The 14,428-nt window shown below is 39.0% G+C and overlaps 1 protein-coding gene across 1 annotated transcript in view; it reads left to right on the top strand.

Annotated features, from left to right (window-relative positions):
* LOC140729118 (alpha/beta hydrolase domain-containing protein 17B) overlaps positions 1-4,958 on the top strand; it is an 89,835-nt gene extending 84,877 nt beyond the window's left edge. The window contains exon 3 of the mRNA XM_073048546.1: positions 2,025-4,958. Within this exon, the coding sequence (XP_072904647.1) occupies positions 2,025-2,244 (220 nt within the window). The 3' untranslated portion in view covers positions 2,245-4,958. The remainder of the gene's footprint in view (positions 1-2,024) is intronic.
* The last annotated feature ends 9,470 nt before the right edge of the window (positions 4,959-14,428 follow it).

The raw sequence follows: 14,428 nt of genomic DNA, 5'->3' as shown, positions 1-14,428 counted from the left end.
GCAGGGTCTAAGATTGCTAAGATGTAATGCTGTGCCATTGGGACAAGAATGCATTTGCAGAAGATGTCACACTGCCTAACAGCAGGTTGAGCAACTTTGTGTTAAGGGGACAGTTGAGCAACGAAGATTATTTTAGGCTTCAGCATTTTGAAAGAAATGCTTATGGGAGAAAGATAAGCCAGTAGAATTTAAACACGACAACCCAAATACATGAAGTTTAGTAATGATGCTGAGCTAGAAGATTGGGATGGCAAAGGGAGTGCAAGCTTAAAAGAAATTGGGCATCATCGACAAAACACTTTAATTTCTGATCTAGCCTCAAAGCATATGAGGAAAGCGTTTGATTGGGTACAGGTCTGGGAGAGGTCACTGGATTGATGATCTCTCTATATTAGATGTACACACTTGCAATCGCCTCGAATCTACTTTTGACTCTTGAGCAAGTGTTTATCTCACTGAACTGTAAGTAAAATTAATAAAATATGTGGCCTATTATTAGGAAAAGGGTATCACTGTAATGCTCTACATGCAGATGGCTTTTAAACTATTCAACTCCAGCATTCAGCTCAATGCCATAATTAAATTTGCTGATGACTGTGGTTGGCTGAATCAAAGGTGCTGACATCAGCATAGAGGAGAAAGATTGAAAATCTGGCTGAGTGCTGCCACAGCAGTGGCCTCTCACTCAACATCAGCAAGACCAAGTTGTTAATTATTGACTTCTGGAGAAGAAAACAGTAGGTCCCTGAGCTAGTCAAAGATGGAGAGGGTCAGCAACTTGTAAGTTCCTTGATGTTATCATTTCAGAGGATGTGTCCTGGGTCCAGCATGTAATTACCATTATGAAGAAAGCACAGTAGCACCTCTACTTTCTTAAAGTCTATGAAGATTCAGCATGTCATCCAAAACTTGACTGGTTGTGTCACAGTCTGGAATGGAAATACTAATGTCCTTGAACAGAAAAGTCCACAAAAAGTAGTGGATTCAACCCAGTCCTTCATGGGTAAATCCCTCCCACTATTGGGCACATCTACAGTGCACTGTTGCAGGAAAGCAGCATCCATCATCAAGGACCTCCACCATACAGGCCATGTACTCTTCTCGTTGCTGCCATCAGGAAGAATGTACAGAAGCCTCAGGACCCATAGCACCAGGTTCAGGAACAGTTACCACCCCTCAACCATCAGGCTCTTGAGCCAGAGAGTTTGACATCATTCAATTTCACTTGCCCCATCATTGAATTGTTCACACAACCAATGGACTCATTTTCAAGGATCTTCATCTCATGTTCTTGATATTTATTGCTTATTTATTTGTTTGTTTAATTATTTGCACAGTTTATTGTCTTTTGCACATTGATTGTTTGTCTGTCCTGTTAGGGGCAGCCTTTCATTGATTCTGTTGTGTTTCTTGTATGAAATGCCCACCAAGAAAATGCATCTCAGGGTTGGATACGGTGACTTATAATTTATTTGATAATAAATTACTTTGAACTCTGAACTTTAATTATTGCCTACTTATTCCTACATTTTCAAAAGCATTACTATTTTGATTTGTCATTCTGCCAAGATTTGGGTCAGAAGCTGTTGTCATTCTGTCAAACTCAAGTCGTGAAAGGTTTTCTGGATTCCCTCGGTGTTTATGATATTTCAGTATACTGTGTCAAAGGACTGTCTTTTTGTGTGTGTTGTGCAAGGAGAAATGCTATAACAAATGATACAAAGGTGGTTTGTGTATTTAGAGTTCAAGATATTGTTCAACTTGTTTATAATGCTGCATTGAATTTCATCATGCCTATTATGCTCTAATTATAGTGTCTGAGAATAGTTGAATGAAAGCATTATTATCTGGTACAGATCCTGGAGCACTGATATTTATGCAGTATAGATTTTGTGTAATTGCTGTGCTTTTTAAAAAAAAAAACAATTATTTAAAAACAAACTAATGACAGTCTCAAACTTGCCCCCACCCCCGACAAACACAACCCTGCTGCTGAATCTGTAACTTTTAATTTCTCTTGACAGCATCGACAAGATTTCAAAAATAGCCTCCCCAGTGCTGATCATTCACGGAACCGAAGATGAAGTCATCGATTTTTCACATGGGTTGGCATTGTACGAGCAATGCCAAAGGCCAGTGGAACCCCTGTGGGTGGAAGGAGCTGGCCACAATGACGTTGAGCTTTATGGACAGTACCTTGAAAGACTGAAGCAGTTTGTTTCTCAAGAACTGACAAGTTCCTAAATGAAAGTTTAATATGCAAGGGCATTATATTTTGTTTGTTTTTTAGTTAGAAGATGCTTTCCACTTTGCATATGCAATTTTAATAAATGCAATCTGATATAACTACTGAGAAAAACATTGAAGGGTTTTGTTTGTAAATCATGTGGTACCCATGGGGTTCTTAAAGATTTTCAAGCATAATGTTGATAATTAATGCTAGTGTTGAAAATAAAACTGGAGTAAAGCATCCGTTTGACAAATTATTTTAGGGATACCCAAGATAAGGAAGTTAACCATATTTTCCTTTCATTCTGTTGTTTGAATACATTGATGATGTATTGGGTGAAATGTTTCTTAAGTTGTTATGCACATATTTAATTCTTGATTTGTATGTTTTGCCAAATGAATTAGCATGTCAATAAGGAAGAGAAATTGCTTCACTAGGCCATCTGGAATGCATCTTTGTAAATCAACTAGATGTTCAGAATAACCAGAAAACTGTGCGTGTTGGGAATTTGAAATTATAAACAAAAGGTTGGAAACAATATGCGGATCATGCAGCATCCGCGGAGAGTTGGTGATCTTCTGTCAGACCTGATTTTCACCATACAATGTAAAATCCTTAATCAATTCAAGATGTAAATTGACCATTGTTACAAATTTGTTCAATGCTTTAATCATGTGTTCAGTGGCAAGTTTCCATGGGAAGCAGCTTGGTGGATTATGAGGTGCTGAGTTCTGCCTCCTGCTTGCAGGATTGAAGAGAGCCAGTATTCCTTGTCTGTTGCGCAAAGTTTGTGCCATTTGCATGGCATTGAGCAGGTCTGTATCAATCAAATATTACCCTCATCATTTCTTGGAAAACTGACCTTAAAGTAGTGTTTAAAATTTCTCATTTTGTTTCTAAACCTGAGTGCACAGAGATTTATTTTTATTTTATTTTGTTGTGCATAATTTTCACAGACTGGCTGCTCAAGTCCTGAGGTTTTGGTTTTGCTGATTGTATGAACAAACTCGAGTTTCAGATTACACATTATGTACTTTTTTCGTAAATTAAAGGAAGGTGGGAAGTCTTCCCTTGTTAAGGCATGGTTAACCTGTGTTTGGAAGGAATTTTTCATTTTGTTTTTGGCACATGAAGACCTCTAGTAATGAAATAATGTTTATTTTTTACTTTTTTTAATAGGGAGTGGGAATATTGATCTATGGGAGTGAGGGGTGGGATCAGTTATCAGTTTAATTATGTAGTGAATAATTTTAAAGGATAATAAACGACACTACCAATGCATTGTTTTTAGGTGTATTTCCCAATAGAAAAAATAACACATGCAACACTAACCACTATAGGTAATGCAGAGTGAATGCATTTACAAGGGCAATTGAAAAGTCTATTTCTTTTAAGGGAGGAAACACGTTTTAAAGTTATGGTACTCAAGTAGCCTTACAATTTTTTTTAATGTGAATGTGTAAATGCTTGAAATTCTCAGAATTTATATGCTCATGTATGACCCCATGTTTCTGTATATTATGACAAAATGCTACTTAGTGGTCAACTGTGAATATTGCCTGTGAATTAAATGTACAAGTCCAATTTATACATTTACTGTCAAATAAGGAGTGGCAAGCAGGCATTGCCAGCGTTAATGCAATACCTTTGTTCTGGTTGCTTTATATTTCAGAGATCAGTACTTCAGGAGCCAACCTTTGCTGGGAACTAATTTTTAAAGACCAAATTTAAAATCTGACAGAAATTATATCTTTCAGAAGTCTTGTAAACTGCAAATGACATCCATCTGTATTCTTTTACCTTGCCTTGTTGCTTACTCATTGCCTGAAAATACATGCAGTATTCATTCTTTAAACTGCTCCCTCCCCACACCATCCCTGCAAAGTACTGGTGGGATGGGATTAACTTTGATTTCATAGTGAACATTGTACTTGTTCCCACTTGTGAATTTGTTGAAGTTAAAGACCTCTACAAACAGCTGAGTAACCTAGCTGTGATAAATCAGTATTTGCTCCTTTCTAGCAAGTCTGAAAGAAAAGCATTTGAGCTCTTCATTTTCAAATCCCATTTTACAGGATTCAGTACAAACTGACCTGCCCAAATAACAGCAGAAATTCCTGAAGGATATACTTAGGGCCATAGGATTATTGATTGCCCTCTTAGTTGTCAAATTGGAAAGAGGAAAGCAATTGTGTTCATCCTGTAGAAGGTTGAAAGTAATTATGATCCATGTATTAACTGTTCTGTCCTTCCAAGTAATTGGGTATTGCTCATTCCACACACCATTGGTTATAATCTAAAGTTTACAAATCTCATTAGTTGGATTGTAATTACCATTCTCCAGCTTTTCCTTTCCCAAGATTTATTGGGATGCAACAGAGGTTAGCAGGAAAACGAGAACAATGGCTCACAGATGGTTATTCAGGTGGGCAGATAACTCGACAGCTGGGAAGTAACACATGACCAGTCTGAACAGACGGGTGCCATATATTCAAACACTGCAAAATCTTGTGTAATCTGTATTTCATGTTGAACACTTTAAATGTGTGTTACTGAAGTGGCCTGTGGCAAGATGAAACTTTCTAGTACTTTTTACCATCCTGACTACTGAGCAAATTGAAACTACCTGTACCTGTTCTGTGTTTTGCTTATTTTCTGTTCTACCTGATGCAGGCAGGTTGGTATTTTTATTATAGTTGAATTAAACTTTGATTTAAAATGTGCAAAAGTGTTATTGTACCTTTCTTTCACCCTTGTCTTATGAGTATTAATATATGTTCAGTTTTTAATTTAATTTAAGGGACAAGATCATTTGTGAAACTACCAGTATTTGTTGTTAATTTCCTTATTGCCCTTAATCAAGTGGCTGGCTGTATCATTTCACATGTCAACCACAAAATCAATCACATTGCTTTTAGACAGTAATCATTTATAATTCTGAGTAAGGATGTAGATTCCCACTTTGAACTAGGTTTACTTTTAGTACTGGTGCCAACCTTTTAATTTGCAAGTAGTTATTTGTAACTAATTAAAAAGAAAATCTGCATCATATAATGCAAGCTTGAGAAACAGTACCTCATCTTTCCTAGGCATATTGCAGTTCTGCAACTTCAGATAACTTGATTTATGTCTGTATCAATCATCCATTCTTGTATTGGCTCAGCTTGTTTATGTGTGTGTTTTATTTTTCTGTTTCTCCCTCTTTGTTGTGGGAATGGAGGACGTGCATGACCTTACCTGCTGGGCATGTACACCTGCTCTACACTTCACAATTCTGACATTACTTTGTCTCTCTAACTGCTCCCACTGCTTGACTTTTGTTTCTCTTCCCATAGATGTGGCCTGAGCTGCATCTGTGTCATTTAGTTACCTTTCCTCCTCATTCTTTCTGATAAATTGAAATATATTTACTTTTTGTATCAATTTTTCTGTCACTTGTCTACTCTTCAGCCAACTCACCTATATCCTCTCAGTCTATTACTATCCTTATTACACCTTAACATTTAGTGATTTTATCCACAAGCTCCAAAACCCCTGTACTCCCATATGAGTCATTAATGTATATCGAAATAGCAATGGTTCTAGCATTGATAATGTCCATCATCTTCCTGGCTGAAAAGCAACAACATTGCAATTTGCACAAGATACTGGAGGAACTCAGCAGGTTAGGCAGCATCCACAGAAATGAACAAAGAGGTGATGTCTGGGGCCAAGACTCTTCAGGACTGGAAAGGAAGGGGAAGACACCAGAATTTTAAAAAAAGGCGGGGGAGAGAGGGAAAGGAGGATAGCTAGAAGGTGATGAGGTGAAGCCAGGTGGTTAGGAAAGGTAAAGGGCTGGAGAGGAAGGAATCTGATAGGTACATAAGAGAAAGGAAAGGAAACGCACCAGAGGGAGGTGAGAAGAGGTAAGAGGCCAGAGTGGGGAATGGAAATGCAGAGGGGGAGGGAAAATGTTTTGCTGGAAGGAGAAATTTCTTGCCATTAGATTGGAGGCCAATTTACAGTGATCAATTAACCTACCAGTTGGTACACCTTTGGAATATGGGAGGAAACTGGAGCATCCAGTGGAAACACATGTGGTCACGGGGAGAACGTACAAACTTACAGGCAATGGCAGGAATTGAACCCAGGTCACCTGTACTGTAAAGCATTGTGCTAACCACTATGCTATGGTAGCACACCAAATATTCAGAGAAATATTTGTATTTTGTTAAAGAAAGTAACATTAAGTAATAGTAGCTACTTTTCAAATAAAAACATCATTACTTTATAGGTGTATTGTGCAGTGCATGAATAAACTAAGATAATAAACAGGTGCTAATGATCAATGACTTAATGAGTTGAATGAACTAAACTGATTAACTGAAACAGAACCAAGTGTAGAAGGAATCAAACTGGGTGAAGGATAACCAAGCTAAAATGTTGAGGCTGTGGCAAATGAGACAGTTTAACCTTCAAATCATCAATTCTTACGCCATGGCAACTGTGATCATAGCAACAAGACACAAAGCGGCTATCCTGCAACAGAATGTCTCTATCAAGCAGAAATTTCATGGCAGACAGGAGTTTCAAAATGTGCTGTCCAAGCTCTTCTGAAGAAGCACAAAGAAACAGGTTGAGGACCAGAAACACAGTGGTCGGCTGCAAAAACTGAGAGCAACAGACAAGAGATACATCAATCCTTTTAAGTTGGAAAAGGTCTAGCACTGCTATCAGCTCTGAGCTCACAGAAATCACTGGAATCTAAGTACACTCTACAATCTGGAGAGGTCTTGTTAGATGTGGTGTTCATGAGAGAGTTGCTGCCAAAAAGCCATTCCTTCAAAGTGGAAACAAAGTCAAGAGACTCACCTACACAAAATAAAAACACCACAAGGACTGAAGTGCTGACAATGGCAGCACGTGCTTTGGACTGGAGTCAAAATTTTAAATTTTTGGCTCAAACAGGAGGTAGTTCTTCTGTAGAAAAGCTGGAGAGCTCTACACGGTGAGTGTCTGCAGCCAACAGTGAAACATGGCAGAGGTTCCCTGCAGGTTTGGGGCTGCATTTCAGCGAATGGAGTTAGTGATCTGGTCAGAATTAATAGAATACTCAATGCTGAGAAGTATGAACAGATTCTCATCCATCATGCAACGCCATCAGGGAAGTGTCTGATTAGTCCCACCTTCATTCTGCAGCAGGACAATGACCTCAAATACATGGCCAAGGTCATAAAGAACTATCTTAAGCAAAAAGAAGAACAAGCAGTTGTGCAACAGGGTGTGGCCTCCACAGAATCCTGATCTCAACGTCACTGAGGCTCTCTGGGATTACTTGGAGAGACAGAAGCAGGCAAAACAGCCAAAGTCTGCAACAGAACTGTGGTAAATTCTCCACAATGCTTGGAACAACCTACCAGACGAATTTCTTATAAAACTGCATGGCAGTGTACCTAAGAGAATTGATGCAGTTTTAAAGGCAAAGGTTTGTGACACCAAATATTGATTTGATTTTGTGTTTTACTGTTTACAATTTTTTGATATTTAGAAACTTTTTATTAATTTTGAAAGCATCTTTGCCATATGGAATTTTTTTACATGTGTCTAAGACTTTTGCACAATACTATATATATATACAGTATATCTGTATTAAGTAGTGCAAAAAGAGAGCAAAACTAGAAAAACAATTTAGTGAGATAGTGTACCTGGGTTCATTGTCTGTTCGTCTATCTATGGGAGTAGGGAAGAAGTTGTTCCTGAAACATTGAATGTGTGTCTCTAGGCTCCTGCACCACCTCCTCGATGGTAACAATGAGAAGAGAGCCTGTCGTGGGTAATGAGGCCCTTAATGATGGGTGCAGCCTTTTTGAGGCATTGCCTTTTGAAGATGTTCTCAGTTGCAGTTCAGACACTTTTTTAAAAGATTTTTCAGATTTTTTTCAGGTTTGTAGGGGTGATTTTTGGAACAGAGAGGGGAGTTAGGGATCAGGTGAGGTTTTAGGAACAGGGATGTGATGAAATTAGAGGACGTGCCAGAGTCTAAACTCCCACTCCATTTTCAAAGGTCAGTGTCAGAGACGTGGTCGGATGTTGGACCCACAGCCAGCAAGGACAAGGGCTGGAATCATTGGCCTGTTCCAGGATTGGTGTTCCTTGCGGGCAGGAGGAATGAGGGCCAGTGATCCTTTGGGTACATGAATTATGAGACCAAAGTTCAAGGCCCACTGTTCGGGGTCCCGTGATCAGTCAGTTTTTCTACCTCACTTTTTAAGCACATTACATTTACATGGACCTAATATTAGGTTAATATTTTAACCCAATACAATGGAAATTTGAGGAAGATGTACTTTTGTACTGATGTTGGAATGCCACTCCTAATTGAAATTTCTGTAAAGGTATAATCAGATATTTACTGGGTAAGTAGAGTGTTGAGGACATGCCACCTTTAGGATTAAACCTCGCGGGTTGATTATAGACATGGTCATAATTCTCCCCCGTCCTGATGATTATCCCACAACCATCATTATCAATAACTTGTTGATATTATGTTGGTTTATAGAATTTCGTCGTGCACAGTTTGGCACTTGTTTGGCCTACCACACAAAGTGGTTGTAAGGTATTTTAGAATGTCTTGGAGATTGTGAAGGATGATTATGTAAACACTCTTCTGATGTCAGTACTGGGTTGGTGGGTAGTTCCCTCACCTGGTCATAAGGGCTTGTATCCCAGTCTAAAAACATCAACAAAACTACAATCTGAGTATGTGAAAATTACTCTATAAATTAAGTTTGTTCTTTAACTTGTTAACTACTTGACAAATTCTTAATTGCAACAGTTTCTTGCTCATTAGGTGATTGCTTCTGTAAATTTTCACCAGGATTATAGCACTTTTGAATTTAGCATGAATATTTTAGTTTGAGGTCCAGTTATAAGATTCCTTTATAAGTATCATTCCTGATGCATGCTTAAAAAAAATTACAAGCAGTTGTGTGCCAGATCTACCATTTGAAATGAGTGACATTCCTACAAGGGATTTTGTAAGAACAGAAAAACTTAAGAAATAGGATCAGGAGTTGGCCATCTGGCCTGTCGAGTCTGCTCTGCCATTCAATAAGATCATGGACTCACTTCCACCTACCTGCCTTTCCCCCCATAACCCTTAATTTCCTTACTATGCAAAAATCTATCCAACCTGTCTTAACTATTTCATTGAACCGAGAATTCCACAGATTCACCATTTTCTGGGAAAAGCAGTTCCTCCTCAAATCTACTCTCCTGAATCTTGAGGCTAGTTCTAGTCTCACTGACCAGTGGAAACAACTTTTTGTATGTTCCTATGAGATCTTCTCTCATCCTTCTGAATTCCAGTGAGTACAGTCCCATGTGACTCAATCTCGCCTCATAGTCTAACCCCCTCATCCCGGGAATCAACTTGGTGAACCTCCTCTGCACCAAAGCCAAAATATTGTGGTGTAATATATTTTGATCATGAAGCTCAGTTTATTAAATTCAACAGAAAGGTATGCACAGTTCAGTATAGTAAGTTTAAAAATAACAACATGTTAGGGGTGCTCACTGTTACTAATTTGTAAATTGTCCCAACAACTTCGGGTGAGGAGAGGCAAACCCATGTGATTGGTGAATTGCTATGGGACATTTTGCAACATTCTGCTGTGAGTTCAGCAAAGCTGGGTTCTTGCCTTTAACATCTCCATTGGTTCCATACATTATTATATTTGAATGTTGATTGCTTGTTACTCCTGCTGCTGCAAATTACTCCTGTTACTCCTGGTCAAGGCATGAAGGGATATAGGGGAGAAGACAGGAGATTGGGCCTAAGAGGAAAATTGGATCAGCCATGATTTAATGGCAGAGGAGATCTGATGGGCCAAATGGCCTAATTCTGTTCCTATATCTTATGATATTATGGTTTTATCGGGCTAGCTAATGCTGAGATATTTGTTAGGTACTGTCTAAAGGTGAAATATGCACGCTTAAAAGTATTGTATTTCATTCCTTTCAGATGGTGATTTGTTTCTAAATATTTAAAGTTATTTTAGAATTCCACTTTCTAGCCTCTTTTGTTTTCAGTCCAATCTTACTTTATCTTGCTCCACTTAATTTGACTTCATAGTCATCATCTTTCCCTTCTTTGTTTCTTAGCCGCTGAATCTCATTGGTTAAATAGTTGGGCTCATTGCTCAGAGACCCCTGAGAGGTGAAATCAGCTTGTAATTACTAGCAGAGTGGAGCACAAAATGATTTTGAGTTGAATGATGAATAAATACATATATATAAAACACATTGGAGTACCCCCATCTCCAGCTAGAGTTGGCCTAGTTGAAAAAATACCTGTGATTTTAGAGTAATGTAATTTTAATGTAGAGAGCACCCCTGGTGCCTTCAGCTTCTAATTTTTTCTTGGCTTCAATTCAACAGTTTTGGAGGCCACTGTGTTAAAGTTACTTGCAAAGGAATACTGATTCCTTTTTTTTGTATAATTGCATTTCGGTCTCAATTATTTAAATGAACCTATTAATTGGGACAATTTTTACAGGTTACAAGTAATAGTCCCAAACTTAATACTTCATTGTATTACAAGTCCCCACAGAACAGTCTTATATATCCTAAAACCAAATCCATTATTGTACAGTTCCACATCTGGAGACAGCCTTACAGTCTGGAATCAGATTCAGGAGAGGTTCATGGGAGTTAGTAAATAAAATTTTGACTTGGCATCAGGACATAAAGCAGAGTTGGTGTGCAACTTTTTAAGAAGCAAGCTCTCTTTCCAGAGAGCAATGCATGTGTGGTATTCACTCTCATGAGATATTGGAGTAGAGAGTAGAAATACTTTTAAAGGAAAATTGCACAAAAACATGACAGAAAGGTATGGAGGAAGATGTTCATAGAGTGAGTGTGAGGCTTACTTGAATTATATTTGCATGAAAACTGGCTGATTGACATGCTCCTGTGCTGTCTGCCAGCATGGGTTTTCAGTGACTGAAACAGTTTCCCACAGAGTTTTATTCTGGAGCATCCATGAGATGGAATAGAACAAGATGGATAGGTGTGAAGTCATCCAGATATTACAAATCCAAGGGTGTAATTAATTATTTGGGAAAAGCAAATGAAACTGCTAATGATAAGGAACAAGTCAAAGAGCAATGTATTATGTGCCAATAATAATGAGGAAGCATTTGGTTAAAATGAACACAAATAAATTAATTTCTAAATGAAGATAGAATGAATGGTGTGGTTGGAGGTTACAGAATATTAAAGGGATCAACTCATTGATAAAGTTCTCTTTAAACTTTTGCAGTTTAAAATGGCGCTGGTGGACCTCAGTGACTACTTATTGGTGGCAAACTAAACAAAGGAGACACCTAAGTACATTATTAATAATGCTTTCTCTGGTAAACAATCAGTGCAACAATAGCCCGTAACTTCCCTTTGGACTTGGAGGTGATTTGATGTGGCAGAGCTGAGGTGAGAGAGTGAGCTCATCGTCAAGTGCGAGGAAAGACCCCAGGTTCGATTGATCTAAGTGCCGGGCCGAATTCAGGCAGTGGGGTCCAGGTCCCAGAGCATACTGAAGCAACAGAATCTGCTGTTTAGACAATGATAGGAGTGCTGGGCTGAATTGGAAAGGTCAGATACAGGCTGTGGCCCCAGAGTGTATTGAAGCAACAGAACCTGATGTTTGGATGACTCTCGAGTGCCGGGCCAGATTGAAAAGGTCGGGGTCAGAGGCGAGGATCAGACCGGTTCGGCTCACTGCTCTGCGGCATTGGCTTGGCTCTGCGCTGAATCAAGGCTGTGGCTTCATGGATTGATGAACTCCCTTTCATGGACTTCAGTTCTGAATCTTTGCTGGCTTTTATTGTTTGCATGAATTGTTTTTATCTCTCTCTGTACATTGGGTGTTTGACGGTCTTTTTTTACCGGGTTCTTTTTGGTTTCTTTGTTTTGTGGCTGCCTGTTAGGAGATGAATCTCAAGGCTGTATAATGTTTACATACTTTGATAATAAGTGAACTTTGAACTTGATCACAAGTACTTCCATTTATTTAAATCGAATGGATTCCTACTGAATTATTTGTAATTATAAATAGCATCTCATTGGTTTGAATAAGCTTCATCAGCACTGAATTTAAATTCTAGAATTTCCAACCCAATAGGACAGTTGAAATGCCTCCAACACAATGATAGCAGCTGAACAAGAAATCTACTCACTACCATCTCCTCAAGGGCTATTAGAGATGGGGAATTAATGCCACTTTACCAACAAAACCCAGATATTTAAAAATGAGTCGAGTAAAAAAAAGTAATACATGTATCAAGCTTGGGACTCCAATATAATGATGATCTGATCCAGTTATTGGTTTCCTAATACTGCTTCACTTGTAGCCCACCCTTCAGGATAGCTCTGACATATGGGGAATCAAGTAGTAAGTGTGCATAAATGTTATGGAACTAACACATTCCTTTTCACCTCAGGTGAAGGAATCAATTTAACATCCTTGACCGACCAGGAATTCTCTCTGCTTCATGCTTCTCCTCCTGAACTCTTCTACTTCTGATGTTGGCTGGAAAGACGCCATTGCTCTATTTCAAGTTCCAGTCTTGCTTGTCACGACCACGGATTCGGCAGCACAGCAGATACAGCAATTGCGCTCGTGAATGTGCACATGTCAGCTAATTATTATTTCATTGTGATAGCATTTAAGTCCATTCATTCCATGGTATTATTTGTTGAGATTTGGACACAGACTCAGCAATGCTTGTTGCCTGCATTCAGCCTTGCCTGAGAAATCGGACTGTCGAGTCAACCGACTCTGAAGACTAGCGATATTTGTTTTATTCTTAGTTGTTCTTTTCAGCCGCAGTGTATTTCCATTTGAGAGTTTTAGTTTTAATTAATGGCCCTGTTTGGCCTAGCATTTGTTGTTTTCTTTTCCCTTTAACACTGTTCGCATTAAAGTCTGTGAACTATCGACCTGCTTCAGTGTCTCTCACTCCACACTTGGGCCATATCCACACCGGGTGACGTTGCTTTGAGGTCATCTGTCCTTCACTCCCCCCTGGATTTATAATAGAAAACGCTTTGTTGTGAATGGAATTGCATTGGCTTAAAGATAGTGGAAAGCAGATTCATTAACTCTCCGTCAGTGATAAAGTGTACTTTCCCCCCTAACTCCTTGCACAGTCATTACAGAATAGCTTAAAAGCATTTTTATGAGCAGTGAAGTACTTTTAAAATTTCCATCAACGGACAGGTCTAAATGGAACTGCTGGTATTTAGCCATTTAAAGACTAGCATCTCTAAGTTGTGTTTATTGTTTTATGTACAAGCACAAAGTAAAGCTTACTTGCAGTAGCATCACAGATACATAGCATTATATAAGTAGCATTCACAAGAGGAAAAACATAAAATAAACATAAGCAATATGCTTTTTTTTTACAATGAAGAACACAACTGTAACAAAAGGAAAGTCCATTCCATTTCCAAGTGATCAAACTGGTCATTGTACTGATGTAGGGAGGTGGTGATAATGGTTGTGCAGGTTGGTCCCAGGACTGAATGGTTGAAGGAAACAGCTGTTCTTCAACCTGGTGATGTGGGACATCATGCTTCTGTGCCTCCCGTTTGACGGTAGCTGTGTGAAGGTTGCATGGCCTGAATGATGGGAATCTTTAACGAGAGATGTTGCTGCCTTGAGGCGATGCCTCCTGTAGCTTTTACCATTGAGGGAAGGCATGTATCTTTGATATATTGGGGAGAATCCAAAATACTCTCCAGAGATCATATCTGCACCTCTTGTAGCATTCTTGATCTCCAACCTTGAATGTCTCTAATCTGGCCTTCAGCAATATAACCTCTAGCACCAGAGGCCCCATTACACTAGAGTACTGCTATATTACGATAAGAAATGCCCATTGTTCCTCTGCTAGACCACATCTTGCCAAATCGCACTATTTGGCTGTCCTCCTACTACCTGCACACAGAGCCTAAGGAGCAAGGCTCCAGAGATCAAGACAACGAAGAGGTGGTTGCGGGAGGCAGAGGAACGATTACTGAATTTCTTAGAGTCAGTGGACTGGACCAAGTTCAAGCACTACTCTGAGGATCAGAATAACTTCACCAGGGCTGTAACATACTTCATTAAAACAGCTATAGATGAGTGTGTCCCCATGAAATCATTCAGGGTCTTCC

Source organism: Hemitrygon akajei, chromosome 6 (assembly GCF_048418815.1).
Source record: "Hemitrygon akajei chromosome 6, sHemAka1.3, whole genome shotgun sequence".
NCBI classification, from domain to species: Eukaryota; Metazoa; Chordata; class Chondrichthyes; order Myliobatiformes; family Dasyatidae; genus Hemitrygon; species Hemitrygon akajei.
Note: the sequence above shows the minus strand (reverse complement) of the source record. Positions and strands in the feature narration are given on the sequence as shown.